The sequence below is a fragment of the Poecilia formosa genome, unplaced genomic scaffold (assembly GCF_000485575.1).
Source record: "Poecilia formosa unplaced genomic scaffold, Poecilia_formosa-5.1.2 Scaffold174, whole genome shotgun sequence".
NCBI classification, from domain to species: Eukaryota; Metazoa; Chordata; class Actinopteri; order Cyprinodontiformes; family Poeciliidae; genus Poecilia; species Poecilia formosa.
Genome location: NW_006800113.1, coordinates 1,071,283 through 1,091,805, shown reverse-complemented (window position 1 = coordinate 1,091,805; position 20,523 = coordinate 1,071,283). Strand labels below are relative to the sequence as shown.

Here is a 20,523-nt window from a genome sequence, read left to right as displayed (position 1 = left end):
TTGTTTTGTTTTTGGTTTTTTGAAACTGCAATTAAGCTGTTGACCAGAAGGGGCAGCATTGTATTACCATAGCAACGAAATCGAACCTCCAGTCACACAAAGAAGAACACCGCCAATAAAACGATCCAGAAGAAGAAGACAAAGAAGACGGGCAGTTGATCCTAGGCAACTGTCTTTATTTACAACACCCGGTAAGCGATTCTACTCTGTGAATTTTTTAGGAGTTTTGTAAATAGTATAGGAATGTTTTTATGTTCATGTAGGTAGGGAAGAAACAACGTTGCTCTATTATTTCCTGTCTAAGGGTTTGTCGTTGTAAGGAGATGCTTTAGGAAAGAAGAGTTCGATGAAAATGCTTAACTTACTAAGCTAATCATGCGTAATGTACCTTCACCTTGACGTGGTGCCTCACACGAGTGACTAAAATATATAAAGATATTTTTTCCATTTTGGTTAAAAAGAGAGTACTTGAGAGAAATGACGTAGTTGTATATAGCTGGTAAGTTTTTGTCTCACAGCCAAACAACTTAAAAATTCAGCAATTCAAGAGTTCCCTGCTTATCTAGTAGTACAACATGTTTCTCGTGGCTTTCAATAGTCCAATTGACAAAGTATGACACTATCTTTGCTTAGTTCAATAGTTAATGAAGGAAGAGGAGCTGGATTAGAGTTAGTCAGCAGTCGAAGGATTAAGCATTATAATTAATGCTATCCATAAATATACAATTACAGTCAAAACCAGGAATGCTGATCTAAAGGACAAACTTTGTTTCTTCAAAGCAACATTTGATAAACGATGCTCTGGTTTTTGACACTATAATAAAAACAAGGAATGTGTGAAAGTATTTTTTGTTCCAACCATCTCTTCATTTCTGTCTGCAGGAATGTTTCTCCACCTTTTAACTTCCTCCCTTCCCCTAATGGCTCCCCACTCCCACCATTTTCCTGAACTCTTTCATTACTGACTTTTCCTCATCATCACTGGGAGGGAGCTTAAATTAGCAGCAGCCATGGTGGATGTCAGTAAATGGCCCCTGTTCTCGCTGCTGAGCAGCGAGAAGCGAGCTACGGTCCGTCAGGCCTGTGTGTTTGGGACATCAGCGAACGAAGCCATCTACGTCACTCAAGAAAATGACGTGAGCACAAACCGATTTAAGTCACACACACAAGAGGGTATACAGTGTCATTTGAAGGTATTTGCATGTCTTGAACTTTCTCCACACCTTACCACAAACTTCAATGTATTCTATTGTGATTTTTTATGACATGGACCAGATGTCTGTGTTTTATAAAAGGCTGGCCATTCTTAAAAAGAAGTCCTGTTTGTCGTTTGCAAACAAAGCCAGCATGTGGTAGAAGGTGCTCTGTTTACGAGACCAAATGAGGCTTTGTGCTTGCATGCAAAATGCTACGTGGGGCAGAAAATGAACACTGCACATATCCCTGAACATGGTGGTGGCAGCTGCAGGTATACTTGCTCTTCAACAGGGATAATCCTGAAGGAAAAGCTTTCCAAATTGCCAGTAGGTGTGGAGGAAGCTACTTGAAGTTGCAGTGTTGCATCTAAATGAGGCTATTATGTGAAATGCACAAATTTTCTTAAATTTTTTGCATAATTATTTTTTTTTTTTAGGTGTATGTATTTGGTCTAAACTGCAGTGGCTGCCTTGGGACAGGTGACAGTGTGAGCACCATTGTGCCAAAGAAACTGGACTTTCTGCAGGGAAAGAAGATCGTCAGCCTCAGCTATGGCAGTGGACCTCATGTCCTGTTGGCTTCAGAAGGCAGGTTATTACACTCATCTAGTATGTACACAGGAAGTCTGTTTTGCTCCTCTAGCGGTTGTTAAATGCTAAAGTCTCCTAATTTAAGTTTAAATCTTATGTCATGTGACTTTTAGAATCTGTTATTCTGGGGAATAACGTAAACATGTGAAATGTCTCAGTAGTTTAAAGATATGCAAAACACCATGAAGATTAATTTTCAATTGAGTTTATTTTTTTCTCCTATCAAAACTGGAATTTTTCCTTTACTGTTCTGTAAATACTGCAATTGTCTCTGCTTGTGTAATTTTTTTTTACTTTTTCCACCCACTCAACTTTCCATTAATGTACACTGATACTGCACAGCCTCAGCACATCAAGCAGAAGGGTGTTGGCTTGAATATAAGCTTGTGAAGAGATATTTGATCATGGTTTTTAGTTTGGTGTGGCTTGAAGGCAAACATGCTTGGGATTTAATCACCCATAACAAACAAATCATAACACTTTAAACTAGCTTGCAGCTAATTAAACTCACTTTGGTTTTCATGCTGTTTGTGTTTGTAACTTCTAAAATCAGACAAGTAAAGGATGTATATCTGTTGCCATCTCTCAGATGGACAGCTGTTTGCCTGGGGTCATAACGGTTACAGTCAGCTGGGGAATGGCACGACCAACCCGGGATTTTCAGCCGTGGCGATCACGGCAAACCTACAGAACAAGAAAGTGATGGAGGTGGCATGCGGCTCGCATCATTCTCTGGCTCTCACTCACGATGGAGAGGTAGGAGTTATTTTTATTATCACCTTGCCTGTTATTGGTAATGTACACCATATATCAGGAGACAAAAAACATGAGATTGCCTCATTCAAAAATTAAGGGCAGGGTGATGATGGAATCAGTCGAATTATATTAATATTTAGTCATCTTGAGGCCCAAAACGGTACATTATGCATATGTTTTTTGAGTCTCAATAATTACAATCTCAAACATTACTACCCTCCCTGCAGGTGTTTGCATGGGGTTATAACAACTGTGGCCAGGTGGGTTCAGGCTCCACAGCCAACCAGCCGTACCCAAGGAAAGTCTGCAGCAGCCTGCAGGGCAAGACTGCAGTGAGCATCACATGTGGACAAGCATCCTCCATGGCTCTGGTTGACAACGGAGAGGTGATGATGCTGTGTTTAATTTTTTGTTGTCTTAAGCCTTCTAAGAGCCTGGACTTGATGCAGTGTTTTTGTACTTTTAGATTTACGGTTGGGGCTACAATGGAAACGGGCAGCTTGGAACTGGGAACAATAGTAATCAGCTTTCTCCTTGTCGCCTTACTACGCTTCAAGGGTTTTGCATTCAACAAGTAAGAACTTTCTAACTTGCTGTATAGCTTTAAAGTAATCATGGTTTACAATTGTCTAACTGCGTTGGTTGACTGCCAAATTCAACTCCAACAGCTCTTTACCTGCTGTCCAGATTGTTTCAGGATATGGACACTGCTTGGCCCTAACGGATGAAGGACTACTGTATGCCTGGGGAGCAAATGCTTATGGTCAACTAGGAACTGGCAATAAGAACAACCACCTCAGTCCTGTGCAAATCATGGCTGACAAAGAGAGGTAAAGTGGAAGGGAACACATTTGAAACTAAAGGTTCTATTTCCTTTTGGGATTTAGCTTCCCTGCTTCCTGTCTTTGTTTCAACCCTCTCTACTTCAACTTCCACAGGAAGCTAGAAGCAGTAGGCAGTTGGCAAAATTTTCCTTTTCATACGCAATGGCTTCAGGGCAGATGCCCATCATGTGTTTCTGTGCTGTGTATAAATAAATCTGTAATCCTGTAGGGTTGTAGAGATTGCAGCATGCCACTCGACACACACATCAGCAGCCAAGACTTCAAGCGGCCAGGTACGTCTGATTTTTATCTTTGCAATATTTGTATATGGACAGAATTGTTCAGGAAACTTTTTTTTTCCCCACATTTCTTGTTAAAATGATTTGTTTTAATGATTTATTTAAAACTTCAAACATCTACCTCAGAGGTTTTGACAGGGAAAATGTCAAAAAGGATAAAATGTTAATGCTTTTCAAAGTCAAGCTAACCAGAATGAAACTGAAAGTTAGTCAGATCTAGATAATTAATTCAGTCTAGTACTTATCAAAGTTTAACAACGAAGCAAGATAAATCTTAAAGGTAATCATTCAAGTTTATAGCAAGTCAAACTAAGAAATTTTCGCAATCAAGCCAGTCAGTCAAATTTGGAGCCCATCAGAATTGAGCTATAAATGAATCCAGTCAAATTTAGAGCTAGTCCAAATCGAGTTCACAGCTAAACAGATCAACCTAACAGTGAAAGCAAGTGTAAATGCCTGCTTTGAAAAACTAAAGTACAGATCAGGTTCAAACCACCCTTAATTGGTCAACAACAACAAAATCTAAATAAATGACGGATGATCACTTCAGACATGGCCACAGCACTGCAAATATCTTACTTTACAGCGTGCATCATTAGCTCTTCCTTGGCTTTACCTCCAAATGGTTGTGTATTAAAATGCTAATTCATATACCTGCTTTCCCAGGTGTACATGTGGGGTCAGTGTCGAGGCCAGTTGATCTCACGTCCTCGCCTCACCCACCTCAGCAGCACGGATGATGTGTTCGCCTGCTTCGCTACGCCCCCAGTGACGTGGCGCCTCGTCTCTATGGGTGAGAAAAAGAAAACGATATGGACAAACTCCCTCACAGCGCCCTCCACAACTTTTCCCCACCCCTGGTAAAGACGCATAAGAAAACATGAACTAAATCGGTCTTTTATAGCGGTAACATATTCTTATACTGAAAATTTGAGAGAGAAAAAATCCATGTTTTCTTTATTTAGAAACCCACAATTATTCGCACCCCTGCTGTTAACTGGAAATTAATAAGGGTGGAAGAAATCTGATGAATAAATTGTCAGTGTGAGAATTTGCCATTGCCATCAAAGATGCATTTATTTTAAGGTTTCTCACTCGTCTTTATCAGGTATGAAAATAAATATGTAGTGTACTGTGTTCACTAAATATCCAATAAAATGAACACCATTGAACTGGCTCATTATTTCAGAATACGATGACTTCAAGACGATTTCCCAGGCTCTCAGGGAAGAGTTTGACTGTCCAGACACCTCTGACCTTAAGTTCAGCGTTGATGGAAAATACATTTATGTTCACAAAGCTGTCCTGAAGATCAGGTTTGTTTATTTCTGTCTGGGAATGAAACTGAATTTGAACGTTTGAGCTTCTCTGTTGCCTAATTGTCCAGAGCGCCGTTTGAAGAAGGGCGCACAAGCGCCACATAAAAAATAACTAATCATAAACATCTGACTTTTATCCTTTCACAAGTACTCTACCTTCTCCTCAGCATAAATGAAGGTGTTTTGTGTGCTGTTAGGTGTGAGCATTTCCGCTTGATGTTTCGCTCCCAGTGGACAGAAGATCAACAGGAAGTGATCGAGATCGGCCAGTTCTCGTATCCCGTCTACAGATCCTTCCTGCAGTTTCTCTACACAGATACTGTCGATCTGCCACCCGAGGACGCCATTGGTAAGACGGAATTCACGTTTTCCAAACATGTCCGATAATCTTTGCATTTAGGCTGATGCTTTTTGTAATGTTTCTGTCTTTGGTTCAGGCTTGTTGGATCTGGCTACGTCTTACTGTGAAAACCACCTGAAACGTCTGTGTCAGCAGATAATCAAGAGGGGAATCACTGTAGAAAACGCCTTCACCCTGCTGTCTGCAGCAATTCAATATGACGCAGAGGTAATGCTATTTGGAGAATTGCTCCCTATTGTAAACACTTTGTACTCTTAATACCATATCTGATCGAATCTAATGTTTAACACATGATCATCTAAAGGACATTTTAACATGACTAGAAAATTTAAAAATGTTCATGCCTTTAAAGATTTTTACATTTTGTCACGCAAAATTGTTAAAAATAGTCGTTTCTACACATGCAAAGCTGGTGGAGACAAGATTTGCAAATGTAATTGTATTAAAAGGTTTTCCTGCAAAGTATTGACTTAAAGGGACTGAAAAAATGTATGTTAAACCACTTCATAAGTATGTGCTACTCTGTTATGACATTCCAATAAAATAAGTTGCATTGGTGGCGAAAAAACTGAAGCATTATGAAAACTTTCATTTCTCCAATTAGTGTGCACTTAAACAGATGCATGAGTAATGTCATCCTAAACATTACGGTACTTATAATTTGCTCTGATTCATTTCACTTTACTGTTCCGTACCACTCTTGGATCTAATCATGCTTGTTTTATTTTGTTTTCCAGGATCTTGAAGAATTTTGCTTTAAGTTTTGTGTAAACCACATGACTCAGGTGACTCAGACCACAGCTTTCTGGGAAGTAGACGGAGCCATGCTCAAAGAGTTTATCAGCCGAGCCAGCCGCTGCGGAGCCTTCAAAAACTGAGCGCTGTTGCTCTTGCTTTCTCACACTTTACACGCAGGTGTGCTGCAGGTTCAGCACGCCATATTGAGCTGATGGTAGTTGCCTACGGATTTTAAATCAGCACTTTGGCCAATTCCTGTGGAGTCATTTTGAATGTTCACAAATATGAACATCTACATGCTGCATGTGCTTTCTAGTGCAGTTTTCTTAACCAGTTCTTACATTCCACTTTATTTAACTGCACAATGCACGTGAGGAACCGAAAGGCAGGAACGACTGGCTGGTAGCACTGTTGTGCAGCTCATCTTTGTGCTGCATTCGCAGCTCCAGGTTAAGCCACATTTGAAGTTTTAAATTATATCATCTATTCAAGTCATTTAGATTAGTGCAGGTCATTTGGTTGATTGTTACTGTTTAAGATATTTTAAGTTCAAAACGACTGTTTTTGGACTTTGCTCTGTAGCGCCTGCATTATTAAGTCAAACTTGCTTTTTAAAGAGATTTGAGTGTTTACTTTTAAGGACGTTGTGCGCTGTTACACTTCTCTAAGCTTCCTTGTTTTTCTGCCAGTGTATATGTTTTGAAATTGATTTAAAGCAATATTTGACATAACTTAATACTTAGGTTTATTACTGTATTAAAGTTACCAAAGATGGAATAGGAATCCTGCTGCCTGGGTGTGCTTGATAAAAATAAATGTTATTGACCAAATTAGTCTGCAGGAGGACAAAGGAAGATCTGTTTCAGTTTCCTCTCAGGTTTCATTTTCTCAATGTTCTGAAATGATCTTTATTTGGAAGGAATTTGATCTTGGATCTTAGTTTATGTTCTGTTTAGGGACTGTTTCAGATCTAGTAAAGCAGGTCAATGGGCAGTTAAAATGATGAGGTTGAGGTTTACAGTTTTTATTTTTTGTCTTGTATAAATATGGAGATTGAAACTGAAGATGTGATGGTTTTCCTTAACATGCATTTTTATATTTTTGTGTTTGTTTTTCTTAAGCTCATCTTTGCAAACTTAAACACAACTCTAAAATCCTTGAGTTGATTTGCTGTTAAATACTTGCAATGATTTTTGCTTTTTTATATCTAGTTTTAAGATGCTCTTTGTCTGAATAAATAAATACCTTGAAATAAGCAATGCTGGAGTTTTTGACTAACACTTTTTGTGACATGGGCCAAAAAATGGTTAAGCTAAAATTCCACAAAAAATGTCCAGGGGCTGGAAATGGCCCCCAGGCCACACTTGTGCAAAGGGAGGTACACTCTTGCAATTTTACATCCTTTTTTTTTTTAAGGGCCTGCTTCTTGTCATAATAAAAACATGACATTTTAATTTGTATTTTTGCTAAAACACAAATGTCAGGATAAATGTGAAGGTTACAAAAAGTGGCCACACCCTTGAACTAATGATACTGAATCACCTTTTAATTCAGCTCCAACATTTGATCTGTGGCTAATACCAATCCACTCTAAAATTCAGTTTCTTTGAAACTGATTCTAAATAAGAATTTATTGCAATTGCTAGCATCAGTTGGAACGGGTGTATGATTGAACCGAGTTGACTTTTTGTTGTAAAAAATTAAGTTAAAAGCCGGCGGAACTGCTTACGTGGGATTCGGTCAGCCTAAGGACGAACATCCGGGAAGTTTGCGGAAGTAGACCAAATTAGTCAAGTTAGGAAAAATCAACCGCAAAGTGCTACTAATCGTCGCACAAAAATAAGATGTTGACTTTTGCGTTGGTGGGTTATTTGAACTGGAATTAAGTTTTCTGGGCAAATTTAACTTAAATCTAACTTCTGTTTGTACTCCACTGTGAAAATTGGAGAAAAGTTTTAAATATAACTACGGTTGTTAGCGGTAACAGTTGCCAATTACAGCTCTTATTGTGAAAGAAGCTACCAGAATCGGTGCTGGTCCGTCTTGTAAGCTTTAAACAGGGTCAATGTTTATACCCTAAGTAGTCTTCCTCTTATCGTATCTGCGATTGAAACGAAATATATCTACTGCTCCCTGGTTTACTTTCCGAATGGATGGTACATGGAACCGAACCGAACGGGTCCAGACCGGGCCGGGCCGAGAAACGAAAGACGGCAGCACCCAGACTGACAGCAAGATACAAGGTGAACTGGATGGAAGAGGCTTCATGTTTCAGCAGCATAGGTTTCTGTCTTATGCCATGTAACAGCCGGTTTACTACAGATACAGTAGAGTGACACTTAAAGGCAACCACAGCTTTTAAGTGTCCTTCAGTGTAATATAGCAATATTACGCTATAATATTACAGTGCAGTGTTTTTTTGTTTTTGTTTTTTTTACAGAGTAATACTTCCAAATTAGCTGATTTTGTGTATATAGTCCTTATCAGGACAATATTCTCATTCTATATTGCAAAAAAATCCAAATATTTACTAACATAATATATAAAAATGCTATAATGACACACCTACTGTGATAAGTTATATCTTAATAATATATTAGTTGTAACAGATTATTAGTGTGAATGCTGTGTTCAGCTTGCTCTTCTAATGCTGCCTACATCTTTTGGTATTCATAACATTTATACTTTTTTATAATCAGTTATTTTATGGATTTTTCATCCCCACTGAAATGAGTGGAAAAACAGGAACATCTTCCTCCTGTGACAGAATTAGAATTAAATATAAAATGTCATTTGTGTTTTACAGATGATGTTTCATCTCCTGTCTAGCTAGGTACAATGAATCACCCAGTTTTGGGACTGTCGGGGAGGAAACAAGACAGAGGCCATTTTTAAAAAAAACTTTTAACACCTGGAAATTACTTCTTATATTTCTGCAAGTCTTCCGCAGTTGACTTCGAACGCTTTTGCCGTTTTCAGTGAAAACATTCAGCATTCACACTTTGCATTTTCACAGGAAATGCAACATTTCTAGTTTTAATTGTCTTTTGGTTATGTCTCAGTCAGCTTTGCACATTTTACCAGCAGTGTTAAAGAATTGCAGTGATAACTCGTCCCAGTATTGTTTTTATAAATGTGTGGTGTCATCACCAAGGTCACGACCCCAGGTTGTCAAAGGTGAACCTGTTTACCTTGTTGAGCTTGTGGATGGAGGTATTCCCCCGGGATCAACCTGAGGACAGTGAACGCAGTCAGGTCAGTGTAAAAGCTGCACAAAGGCAGATGCTTTGAACAGTGATGTGCACACACCAGAGCGATAGGGACATTTTTAATGCCTGTTCTCCATTTCAGATCCGTGGGACTGGTCTGGTGGTGGTACATCAAGGGAAAGTCTTGGGACTCCACTGTTCTGGAGTCGACCTTCACGCAGCACAAGCAGCCATCATTCAGCACGGTGCAAAACTGGCCGGCTGTCAGCTCTACTTCTCCAGGAGACCTTGTGCCACTTGCCTTAAGATGATCATAAATGGTGAGAAAGACAGTTGAGACTGATTAATATAGACTAACATTTTCTCAAAATTGAACAGTTTAATATATTCCCATACATTGTAATAATGGATTCAAATATATACTGTCTAGTTGAGTAAAACAGATGAGTAAAACATGAGTAAAACATACATGTATAAATCCAAGGAAGTGCAGCTGACTTTACTACAGTTCAGTTCTTTTTACTACAGTTCCCTCTCATTAGCAAGTATCAAAAACATGCAATTATTTTCCTTCATGTTCAATTCAGAAATAATTTATTCATCCCAAAGGGAAATTACATTTTGTCATCCAAGTATCTTCATAGAGTCGCTCTGGACTGGAAGGATCTCCAGTAGCAGACAGGCTTGCAGCAATTTAAAGAGGCCTCTGACTGAAGACAGTTGCCGTCAGTCTAATGACATCCTAACAGCTCATTACACAGAGCAGAGACTACTCCACAGTAACATATTCTGAATGACATCAATTATAAAAGTCTACAAAAATAAATTCTAGAGCGAGCAAGGACAGAATAATCAAAATCAAACATAAATCAAACATAAATGTACCAATATACCCATTAATGGTTGCAATTTGGGAAGACATAGCAACACAACAAATAAATAAATGCTGGAGCTTATGAGGAGATGTAGTCAATCAGACCCAGGACTTTTCTCTTTGGGAAAGAAAAACTAAAGTAGAAAAAAAAAAACTTAAGTAGATAAAGATAACTGTAGGAGTAGCTGTGTCAGTTTCTTCCAGGAAATAAAGCAACAGAAAACACATTACTATGTCAGAAGAACTTTCCATTAAAGAGAAAACAAAAGGTAGCACAATTGAAACAATAACTATGGGAGTGGTTTAGACACAGTCAATCAGAAGAATGCTTTCTGCGGAAAAGAAAACTAAGGAAGTGTATAATTAAGGGTAGCAATAATTGCAGATACTGCATTTTAATGGGCTTTCTGTTTCATTTATCTGCCATAGATGTAGTTTCTCTTTTCATTTCTGTCAAATTTCAAACCACTACCCAGACAAAAACACAACATATTTGTTACATTAAATAACAGATACATGAGAGCAATAAAAATAGCAAACAACAGTTTTCATTTATCTATCCTACAATTATCATCTGAAGACGTTACTTTATTGTGTCAGGATTTGAAGAGGGTTGTCTTAGTAGTTTAATCTACATCAACGTTATCTCTACGCTGCCTTTTATTAGGGACTATTGTAGGCCGGCAACACGCTGAACTTTGGAATTGTCTCTGCGCTTTTTCTCTCCCTCAGCTGGAGTCAGTCAGATCTCCTTTTGGCCCGGGGATCCGGAGATCAGCATGCTGAGGTCCATGTCTTCAACCCAAACAAACGCCAGCAGCACGTCGCTCTCTGTGATGGAAGACGTTGTGCTGGACGCAGTTGCAGTAGAGAAGCTGAAGTCCAACAGCCGTCCTCACATCTGCGTGCTGCTGCAGCCGCTGGCGCCTGGCCTGCTGCAGTTTGTTGAGGAGACATCCAGGGAGAGCGATTTCATGAAGAGGATGACCGAGGATGACCTAGGAATGAATGAACAGGACCTGTTCAACAGGTAAACTCATCATACATCAAATGTATATATACATATACATCTTGTATGTATATACAATGTAGATTCTGCACAGTTCAACTAGTTGCAAATGTTTGGGCAGGATTAATGCAAAAAGTACCAGTCAGAAAAGACTTACAAAAATTCTCCACACTATTTATTTACTATAAGATACTGAAGACTTTGAATAATAATTGAAGTAAACAATCCTGCCAAAATTAGCATGAAATATAGAAATAAAATAATTTTTTCTTTCATTTTTATTTCTATACTTACTGGCATTTTCGTCCATAAACATTTGCTTCCTAAAAACACGAAACATCCAGACTTGCCTACAATCTTCCAAAACCTCAGGAGAAATTTTTTTCCAGCCTGATGAAAGTGATCTTAAAGATTTGTGCATTAATTTAAAAAAATATTATATATTAGTCTTATTTTATCACATTCCAACAACCTGACATTTGTCAAGGATGCATTAACAATTAAAAACCGGTGAGTATACCAATAAAGAGTTTTACTTTCATTTTAGCTGCTATTTTTCTTTTTTGTTATTATTGTTTCTGATAAATTAAATGTAAAGACTGTGAAGTGATGCTTGTTTTTCATGAGTGGTTATCAGACACCGCCAGGCATCTGAACATCCCATCTAAATGACAAGGACACTGTAAAAAAAAAAGAAGAAAAAAATCACAGGCTGGACTCTGTTTCATTTACACAACATTTGATGTTTTAATGTTTAAAACACTAAATTTGTTTTCAGACAACGTCTAAGACACTTCAGAGAATTTTCCAGACAGTTCTTGGTTGGAACATCCCAGCAACACAAGGAGATTTTGATCCAAATGGGCCTGGAGAACCTCTGTGTGGAGCCCTACTTCTCCAACCTGAGGAACAACATGGCGGCGTTGGTGGAGATTCTGGCTGCTGTGGCTGCTGGGCTCCCTCAAAACCAATATGGCTTCTACAGGTTGGGAACTTATTTATTTTCACCAAAAACTAGGTTCTTAAGTTGCTGGGGGGGTTTTGTTGTTGTTATTGATAATAGTTTTTGTGATTCAGCGAAAACTGTGCAACAACGCCTCCTCATCCAGGGGCCGTGTCTCAAGAGGTGGCTCGCCACTGCATCATCCAGGCCAGGCTACTGGCATACAGGACAGGTTGGTTTGATGGCGCTAAAGAAAACAACTCAGAGCACAGAGGGATTTAGAGAAGATCATCCTATTATATATAAAAGTAGTATTAACAACTTAACTTAGAATATCACTATAGAGGAGGGATGCTAAACATGTAATCACGTGGGCCAAAATCATCAAAATTATGGACCAAAAAAAGGCATAATTTTAAAAATTAAAATCTCCAGAAATGTGATTTTATTTTAGCTATGTGACAATAAACTGAGCCTCAACTATTTTAATTAAGCAAATATAAATAGTCAGATTTTTTTTTTTTTTTGGAACAGGATTGTTGAGACAAATTTCCTTATTAAATGAGAGGCTTTCAGTCAATTTGCATATCATTTTGGGCTTGACTAAAGAAAACCGGAAAAAAATATATTTTGTCTATTCTCAGCAATAAAAACATGATGTAGGTCAGTCTTCATTTGATTATTTAGCCAAGTTTTAATACGTTAATTAAAATTATATTTGGGTGCCTCAAGGTATACTTTTAATGAGTAGATGTGGTCATATTTACCATGAAAACAGAAGGAGATTGGCTAAATGGTTGGAAAATAAGACCTTGGTCATTATTGATGACCAAGAGTTCTTAAAGAAACTATCACACAGATAATAGAATTTTACTCTGAGCAATTTACACAATTTCATTTTCTGTCCTTTATTGTACAAACAAGAGATAAAGTGTTATGAAATCATAGTTTCCTTACTAAATTGCTGTGTCCAACAGGGTCCCCTGCTGGTTGCACATGGTACAGCTTCCTTCTTGGATTTCCATAAGCTTTAAGCCATAATGATCTAAAGCAACAAAATTATATCACTCTGTGTGACAAGTCTATATATTATACATATTCAACTTTTTTATTTAAGTACTGACGTAAACAAACATTTCCATTAAGTTCTGCTTTATTACCTCTAGTATTTTAAACACACAAATTGATTGAAGTCTTTTGGTGTTAAGATATTCATGCAAGCTTGCAGGATACATTTCTAAAACAACATGATTAGGACATGGTTATGCTACAGTGTTGATGTCTGACTGGTCTATTTTTCACCATTTTTTTCTTTTCTTTTTGTTGTTTTTTGCCATCGTCGTTCCAGAGGATCCAAAAGTGGGAGTGGGTGCTGTTATCTGGGCAAGAGGGCGGTCGGTAAGAGCTCCGTAATTCTTTTTATTTCAACATACAGCATTAGACTCTACAATAAAACTTTACCACACTTTTGTGTGATGGGAACTCTAAATTGGAATTAATTATTATTTAATTGTTTTTTTGTTCAGTTTTTACAGTTCATAGTGCAATGGTATGAAGCAGATAATTCAAGTGTCCTGACTAATTCTTGAGTGATTGCTATGTCGTGTTCTAGCAGGTGGCGACCTTATACTGAATTTCAATCTGTCTGTAAACCAGTTCCTAAAAATAAGGGATACTCCAATCACAAATATATATATATATATATATATATATATATATATATATATATATATATATATATATCTTGACCTCCCTCATCTCAGGCTGGCTGTCGAGGAACAGGCTGCCTGGATTTGGTGGGTTGCGGGTACAATGCCTACCCTGCAGGCTCAGAGTACGCAGAGTACCCCCAAATGGACTGTACACAGGAGGACCGTCAGAGACGCAAATACAGATACATCATCCACGCAGAACAGAACGCCCTCACCTTCAGGTCAGCTCGTTTAACAACACCTGCCTGTCAAGTCTCATTTGTCTCTCTTGACTGACGGATGTCTCCTCTGTCTGTGTTTTCAGGACGCGAGACGTCAAACCAGAGGAGCTAACCATGATGTTTCTGACCAAATGTCCGTGTGACGAGTGTATCCCTTTGATAAGAGGGGCTGGAATTACACACATCTACACCTCAGACCAGGACAGGGACAAAGACAAGGGGGACATTTCCTACCTGAGATTCAGCACCCTGGAGGACATCAGAAAGTTTGTTGTAAGTTAGCATCAGAGAGAATTAATATTTATTTTTCCAACACAAGCATGATTGACAGCACTAAGGCCCACCTCCTGGTTCTGATTGGTTGTTTCTGACTGAGTGGTGTATTTGTGCGGTTAGTGCAAGGAGATTTTTCACAGATTATCTTTTCTGTCACAATATGTACAAAACTATTTTTCATACTGTCGCTTTAAGGAGTAAAGTAAGACATGTTTATTTTCTCACAGTGGCAAAGGAACCCTTCTATTCCTCCTGAACCGTCTTCTCATGTCGCAAGTAAGTTACAGCTCTCTGTCCTTGTGCTTTTATTCTCTTTAACTGCGTTTTATGTTTTTACGTGAAACACTGTGACCTCGTCGTTTCTCTAGATGGTTGTATTCGGAAGCACAGCCGGCAGACTGAGCAGGAGTACGGAAATAAGAAGCTGTGCACCGAGAACACTAAGAGTTTGCCTTCTGGCAGCTGAACGTTCGTAAAGGATGGACTGGCCTGTTCATGAGCTCAACTCCACAGACGTTATACGAGGGGCGAATAATTTGCTGATGGTAAAATCTGCACTACTACAAAAAGTATTTCTTCCTCTACAGATTTCATGTTTCTTGCTTTGTTTGTCACACTTCAATGTTTCAGATCATATCAAGCTAAGATAACATCTACCACCACCAGGTTTGGTAGTCCACTGAAAATATCCTCTTTTTTTTTTTCTCATCAGCCCGCAAAATATTTTCTCCAAATGGCAAATATTTTTACTTAGGTTATTCCTGTCTAACGTTAAATGCTTCAGTTAAAAATTTTCAGTGTCAAGAAAACAAAAACAGAAGAAACCTGTAAGGGGGCAGATGTACGAACAATTTTACAATTTATTTGAACATCTGGGACAATGTAGTAACCTCAGCAACATGAAGAGTTAGAGTCATAAATATAAGAAGTGATATAAAGTGAAATTGTTTTATATTTCCATATGAGAGGACTAAGCTGTTGAGAATGGATGCTAAATGTGGCGAGACTTGTTGACAGAGACTTGACTAAAATTTAAAGGAATGCAGATTGCACCATTTCCAGATGTTTTTATTTGACAGTTTACTACAGAATATCTAAATACGTTAAGTTTATTTTCTGTTTTAATCCCTTGCTGTGTGTATTTTTGTCCGTGGTTCAGACAAAGAAGCTCAGTGTAAACAGATGTGACTTTCAAAGTTTGAAGACACCAGTGACACCAGTTTTGTAACTGAAAAGATAAAAAAGCTTTGTGAAACCAAAGTGCCACATTGATATGTAAAGAAAAATTTGTAAAGAAAGGGATTTCATTGTGATTTGTTTGAACCTTTTTGCCTTTTAGTTTACAACTTGTAAAATTATGTCTCGGTACAAAAAAGTTAATTTTGTTCAAAATGTAAAACTCATTCTGTTGGTTAAAGATTTCAAGCATTTATCTCTTTATATCTCCCTATCTTTATTTTGATTACTGTGGTTTACAGTTAATGAAAACCCAAAATTCACTTTCTCCCAAAATTAGTCCTCGGGTTTAATCCCAGACCCCTGATTGTCTTCCACTTCTCTTTCTCCTCACCTTCCTGTTACACAGGTAATGAAGATAAAGTAGTTTTATTATTTCTATTTATGCAGTAAGCTTAAAATTATCTTTTCTGGTAAGCCACAAGTCATTGTTGTGCATTCTATAATATTTAATATTTCAAATAAATTGTTAAATTATTTGAAATGTATTCGAATTTTGAATTTTGGGTTTTCTTCAGCTGTAACTCACAAACGGTTTCTGATGCAGGCGACATATGAGAAGGAGGCAGACCAAGCAGGCTCGGTCCACCTCTGATCACAAATAAAAGAAATAAATGCTTAAAATATTTCAATTTGTGTAGAGTTACTCTCAAAAGTCTACACACCATTGTTGAAACTTTTCCCGAGTTGGCTTTTGCGACATTAAAAAGAAAGAAAGAAAAAAAAAAAACAGGACATGGTATCTAACTTTCTTCAAATACTGTGCTTTAAAAATACAACAAACAAGTACTTTGTCGCAACATTTTTGATTCAGTTAGAGCGTAAAATATATTAGGTATGAGCTGTCCACAGTGAACATCTTCCACAGCCCACTTCAGCTGCTGAAGTGGGCTGTGGAAAATGTTTATGAAGTCTTTCTTTTGTTGAGCTGGATGTATGCTTCGACTCACTCCTGAAAAAATAAATTCCTTCTTCATATTCAATTCTCTAAAGGTTTTTTTATTGGTCGAGTTATTAGTGCCAATTACCTTAACTTTGGGGGATTGGTGATTGGCCGATATGTGAAGCCAATTTTATCCACTGATTTTATCTACCTGAACAAAGGTATAAAAGTTAGCCACCGTCCTCTTTTGCTCTGCAGAGAGAGGTTTGACTGACAGACCGGCCCACCAGGTCATGTCTGCACGTTTGCACTTAACAGTAGTGACCCTACTATTGCCAACTCAGCAACTTTCTTGCTACATTTGGCGACATTTCAGACAACAAAAAAAATTGGTATCGGCCAAAAACAAGATCGGTCATCAGCCAGAAAACTGCAACCAGTGCACCCCAACTTAAGATGGAATACATACACACATATGACATTCTTTGATTAAATTAATTTCTTTTAGTTGCAATTACAATAGTTAAAATGTAATTTATATCAGAAGTCTTTCTCATCTGAGAATGTGGGCTTAGTCTGAGCCTTCAAACAATTTTAATTGGAGAAGTTTTACATAACTTATAAGTTGATGTAAAAGTAATGTTTGTTTTAGATACATAGATTATCATGCTCAGCAACAAAATAATATCGCCAATTACATCTTACAGTAGCTCATTTGATATATTAATGCAATAGCCATGTAGCCTGATGAAAGAAACTTCTTAGCTAGACAATGTCAAACATTAAGAAGTTAATTGTTATTAAACGTTATCAAACACGCCGTTTTGAACCCCAGTAATATACAGAGCCAACCATGAGAATTAACTAATTTAAAGTTAAAGCTCAGTTTCACACGAATACAAACATTGTAGCATAAAAGTTTGGTTGTTGAGCTGGACCGGTCAAGGTCGCTATCAAGCTAAGTTTCTATTAGCAGCTCCGCAAATCTTTCTGATAAACATTACATTACCAAGACACATTCAAACATACCTTTATGTTGGCTTTTTCTATTCTTCATTTCTTTTCTCTCTCCCTGAAGGATTTAGTCCTTTTTTGCGACAAAAAATGGCTAGAAGATAAGTCCTAAACTAGAACAGTGGTGCCCAAAGTTGGTCCTCAAGGTCCTGCATGTTTTAGTTCTCTCCCTGGTTTAACACACCTGGATCAAATAATGGCTCATTAGAAGACCAAAGAAGAACATCGACAGGCTGAGGAGATTGTTACTACCACCAGAGAGAGACAGAACTAAAACATGCAGAAGATAAGTTTTGCTAACTTACAAAATTAAAAACTTGTTTATATAATTCTTATTATTGCTAATTTTAAAATAATCTTAATCTTATTATATAATATCATGTGCGTTTTTGAGTGCGACGGGGTGAATAAAGCGCTAGTGACTGTCGATAAGCATTTTCCTGTGGCTTGCACAGTCAAAACTGCAAAAGCTCAATATTATATGAGACAGTGTTCCTGCATGGTTCTAATTCCCTGCAAAGGTATACATGTTTCTTTAATGGAGCCAAAAATAAGATTTGTGTTTGGACTTGGACCCTGTTTCTCTGGATAAATTGCTCCTGCCAACAAAAGCATCCTAACAATGCAGTAGGATGCAACTCTGCTTCATAAAAGGACTGCTGCTCTTCCAAGTAAAAGGTCACATAAACTTCAATACCTCTTCATTTTGGGCAAAAATATGCCTGGCTATACTTTAAATCATGCCCTCCAAAAATTAAAATAAGGAAGCAACATGAGGTCCAAATATGTGGTTTGCAACGCCATGCGGGGTTAAATAAGTATTTTTTTTTTAATTTATTCAATATAAAGAGATTAACAATAGATTTTAAACAATGTAATCTCATCTGTTCCGCTCAAAAATGCACAATATGTCTATAAACAATTCTGGAGTATTATCCACCTTATTCCTGGGAGGCTTTTTTTTTGGGGGGGGGGGGGGGGTTACTGTTGTGCTGTTCGTAGCTGTACTCTAAGTTTAGATTGTGGCTGCTAGTGATGTACTGACGTTGCGCTACAACAAATTGCAAACATCGAGACTATTATGAACATCGCAATAAACATGAAAACAGACACGAATGAACGTGTCCGTGAAGTTGCGCAACTAAACGCCATTATAATCATTAATATTAAGATGAGCGTCACAAATCTGTGCATCTGAGTTGTGGAGCCGCAGCGCGATGCGCTGTGACAGCAAACGCAGGGCCGTAACGCAGAACCTGGAGGCTGGGGCAGGGGGCGCGGGGGGAGGACTCTAAAATCCTACTTAGATTTTAGTGGAACACACAAAAACATGCATAAATTACTAAAGTTTCTTTTGTACTGTTGTCACCATTAAACAATCTCCCCTTCAGTTCAACCTTATAAGTGGAGATATACTTAGTGAAGTAGCTAAATATGCTAATGCGGGTTATTTGCGGCCATTTCTTCATGTCGCTATTCCTCCTTGCAATAGCTATAGGTAGCGGTAAAACAATATTACCATGTTTAAGCTGTGATGGTACATATTTTATAGCCTAAAACCTCTGACAAAAGCCGGTTAGCGACTTGCAACATGTAAACAAATGGCGGTTCCAGTTTGCGGCAGAAGTCGTGCCCATAAATCAGGCAAAGCCTCATGGAGGCTAGGAATAAGGTGGATAAAGAAGTACTGAAATATTCCGTTTCCCAACGAAATAACCTCATTGCCACTTTGGCACAAGCACAGTGACAAACGTTCAGAGGATGAAAACAACAGACTGAGCAAAACTCATATGATCCAGCTTTCCGCCAGCATTTAAACACATCACTTACGCACTCATTTGAGGCTGTCTGAAGAGTGAAATGAGTCTCAAAAATCCTTGTGCAGTCGTAACCGGATCTGTGCGTAAATGCAGTTTTGTCTGTGTGCATCAGGCTACTCGTAGGCAAAGGTTTGAATTCGTATTTATCAGATTTGTGAGGTTGTAGTTAAAAAAAATTTGTGCGTAGAAATTTTACATTTGTAGAAATTGTAATTGCGTGTGTGTACTTTTATTTTATATTCGTAATTTCTTCATATTTGTGTATGCATTTGACCACATATTTACAAGTACCCAGAGTTATGCACAAATTTTCTTTTTACGGTTTACAAATCATGTTTCACAGATACAAATCTCCAAAGTTACACACAAAGATGCTTACATGGATTACAAATCCAGTATTACACGCGCACAGGTATTTTGAGACTATTTTCACTCCATACTCTGCTAACATCTTCCATCAAGAATCTCTTTGTCAGAAAAACAAAAACAACAACAAAAAAAAAACATCCTTCAAGATTTTGGCGATTTGCAGCAACTTCACATGATTGCAAATTTCACCTTTAAGAAGCGGCGGAAGGAGAAAGCATTTTTAGCCCAAGTCGTCTTTTTTTTCTTTTTCCCCCCCTGCTGGTTCGTTTAACAAAGCAAATCAGATGCTTCCAACACATTGAGCTACATGCTACACATGAAAACAAAAAAGATTTTCTAAATAAAAAAAATAAATTTACAAAAGTTAGATCATTGATTGTGAGCTACTTTTACCAACAAACAGAAATAATCTTTTTAAATAGTACAACCATTATTGTTAATGTGTTTTTTTTTTTTTTTTCTATTTTCTACGCCTTCCTATTAATAAAAAGCTGGGTGGGATCGGAGGGTTTCTTCTAGGAGGCTGGTTTTTTCAGATCCCTGATCTGTTTGATAAGGTACGTCTTCTCGTCGTTGAACTGCTCGTCGTCTGTGCGGTCCTTCTGGAAGTTGCTTAAGAAGTCAATTAGTTTGGTCTGGTTCTTCAGTAGGATGTCGGCGATGGGCTGCGTCTTGTTGGGGTTCGCTACAAACACCTGGACAGAGACGGGACCAATAACAAATCAATAACAAGTTTCAGCTTTTTTATAACTGCCTAAAACCAAAGAACAGCGTGGAGTAAAAACTGTGAATAAAAACAGCCACCAGTTTAGCAGAATCTTAGATATTTAAAACAAAAAAAAAATGAACCAATAATTATCAACACTTATATCG

The 20,523-nt window shown here is 37.9% G+C and overlaps 3 protein-coding genes across 4 annotated transcripts in view; 2 read left to right on the top strand and 1 right to left on the bottom strand.

Annotated features, from left to right (window-relative positions):
* The first annotated feature begins 93 nt into the window (after positions 1-93).
* On the top strand, positions 94-7,311 carry rcbtb1 (regulator of chromosome condensation (RCC1) and BTB (POZ) domain containing protein 1). Of its 2 annotated transcripts, XM_007565340.2 has the most exons (13): positions 94-191; positions 883-1,136; positions 1,634-1,784; positions 2,377-2,543; positions 2,771-2,929; positions 3,010-3,117; positions 3,231-3,373; positions 3,597-3,660; positions 4,333-4,459; positions 4,856-4,982; positions 5,183-5,334; positions 5,423-5,553; positions 6,084-7,311. In XM_007565340.2, the coding sequence occupies exons 2-13, from the start codon at positions 1,011-1,013 to the stop codon at positions 6,222-6,224; spliced, it is 1,596 nt and encodes a 531-aa protein (XP_007565402.1). In that variant the 5' UTR covers positions 94-191; positions 883-1,010; the 3' UTR covers positions 6,225-7,311. The 2 variants fall into 2 exon arrangements, with proteins under 2 accessions (XP_007565402.1, XP_016533606.1); XM_016678120.1 differs by lacking the exons at positions 94-191; positions 883-1,136 and having other exon boundaries at positions 1,665-1,788.
* A 528-nt stretch (positions 7,312-7,839) lies between these two features.
* cdadc1 (cytidine and dCMP deaminase domain containing 1) lies at positions 7,840-16,827 on the top strand. Its single transcript, XM_007565339.2, has 11 exons — positions 7,840-8,327; positions 9,239-9,339; positions 9,436-9,613; positions 10,900-11,197; positions 11,955-12,161; positions 12,254-12,351; positions 13,468-13,517; positions 13,883-14,052; positions 14,136-14,325; positions 14,556-14,604; positions 14,697-16,827. The coding sequence occupies exons 1-11, from the start codon at positions 8,234-8,236 to the stop codon at positions 14,792-14,794; spliced, it is 1,533 nt and encodes a 510-aa protein (XP_007565401.1). The 5' UTR covers positions 7,840-8,233; the 3' UTR covers positions 14,795-16,827.
* A 1,608-nt stretch (positions 16,828-18,435) lies between these two features.
* cab39l (calcium binding protein 39-like) overlaps positions 18,436-20,523 on the bottom strand; it is an 8,198-nt gene continuing 6,110 nt past the window's right edge. Inside the window, exon 9 of the mRNA XM_007565338.2 lies at positions 18,436-20,345. Coding sequence (XP_007565400.1) covers positions 20,166-20,345 — 180 coding nt within the window. The 3' untranslated portion in view covers positions 18,436-20,165. The remainder of the gene's footprint in view (positions 20,346-20,523) is intronic.

Bases quoted from the DNA above. Each gene is read 5' to 3' on its own strand.
- cdadc1 (XM_007565339.2), top strand. From the start codon at position 8,234: ATGGATGGTACATGGAACCGAACCGAACGGGTCCAGACCGGGCCGGGC. The intron at 9,340-9,435 runs GTCAGTGTAAAA...TCTCCATTTCAG, and splicing joins AGGACAGTGAACGCAGTCAG to ATCCGTGGGACTGGTCTGGT. The intron at 12,352-13,467 runs GTTGGTTTGATG...TCGTCGTTCCAG, and splicing joins GCTACTGGCATACAGGACAG to AGGATCCAAAAGTGGGAGTG.
- rcbtb1 (XM_007565340.2), top strand. From the start codon at position 1,011: ATGGTGGATGTCAGTAAATGGCCCCTGTTCTCGCTGCTGAGCAGCGAG. The intron at 3,661-4,332 runs GTACGTCTGATT...CTGCTTTCCCAG, and splicing joins CCAAGACTTCAAGCGGCCAG to GTGTACATGTGGGGTCAGTG. The intron at 5,335-5,422 runs GTAAGACGGAAT...TCTTTGGTTCAG, and splicing joins GCCACCCGAGGACGCCATTG to GCTTGTTGGATCTGGCTACG.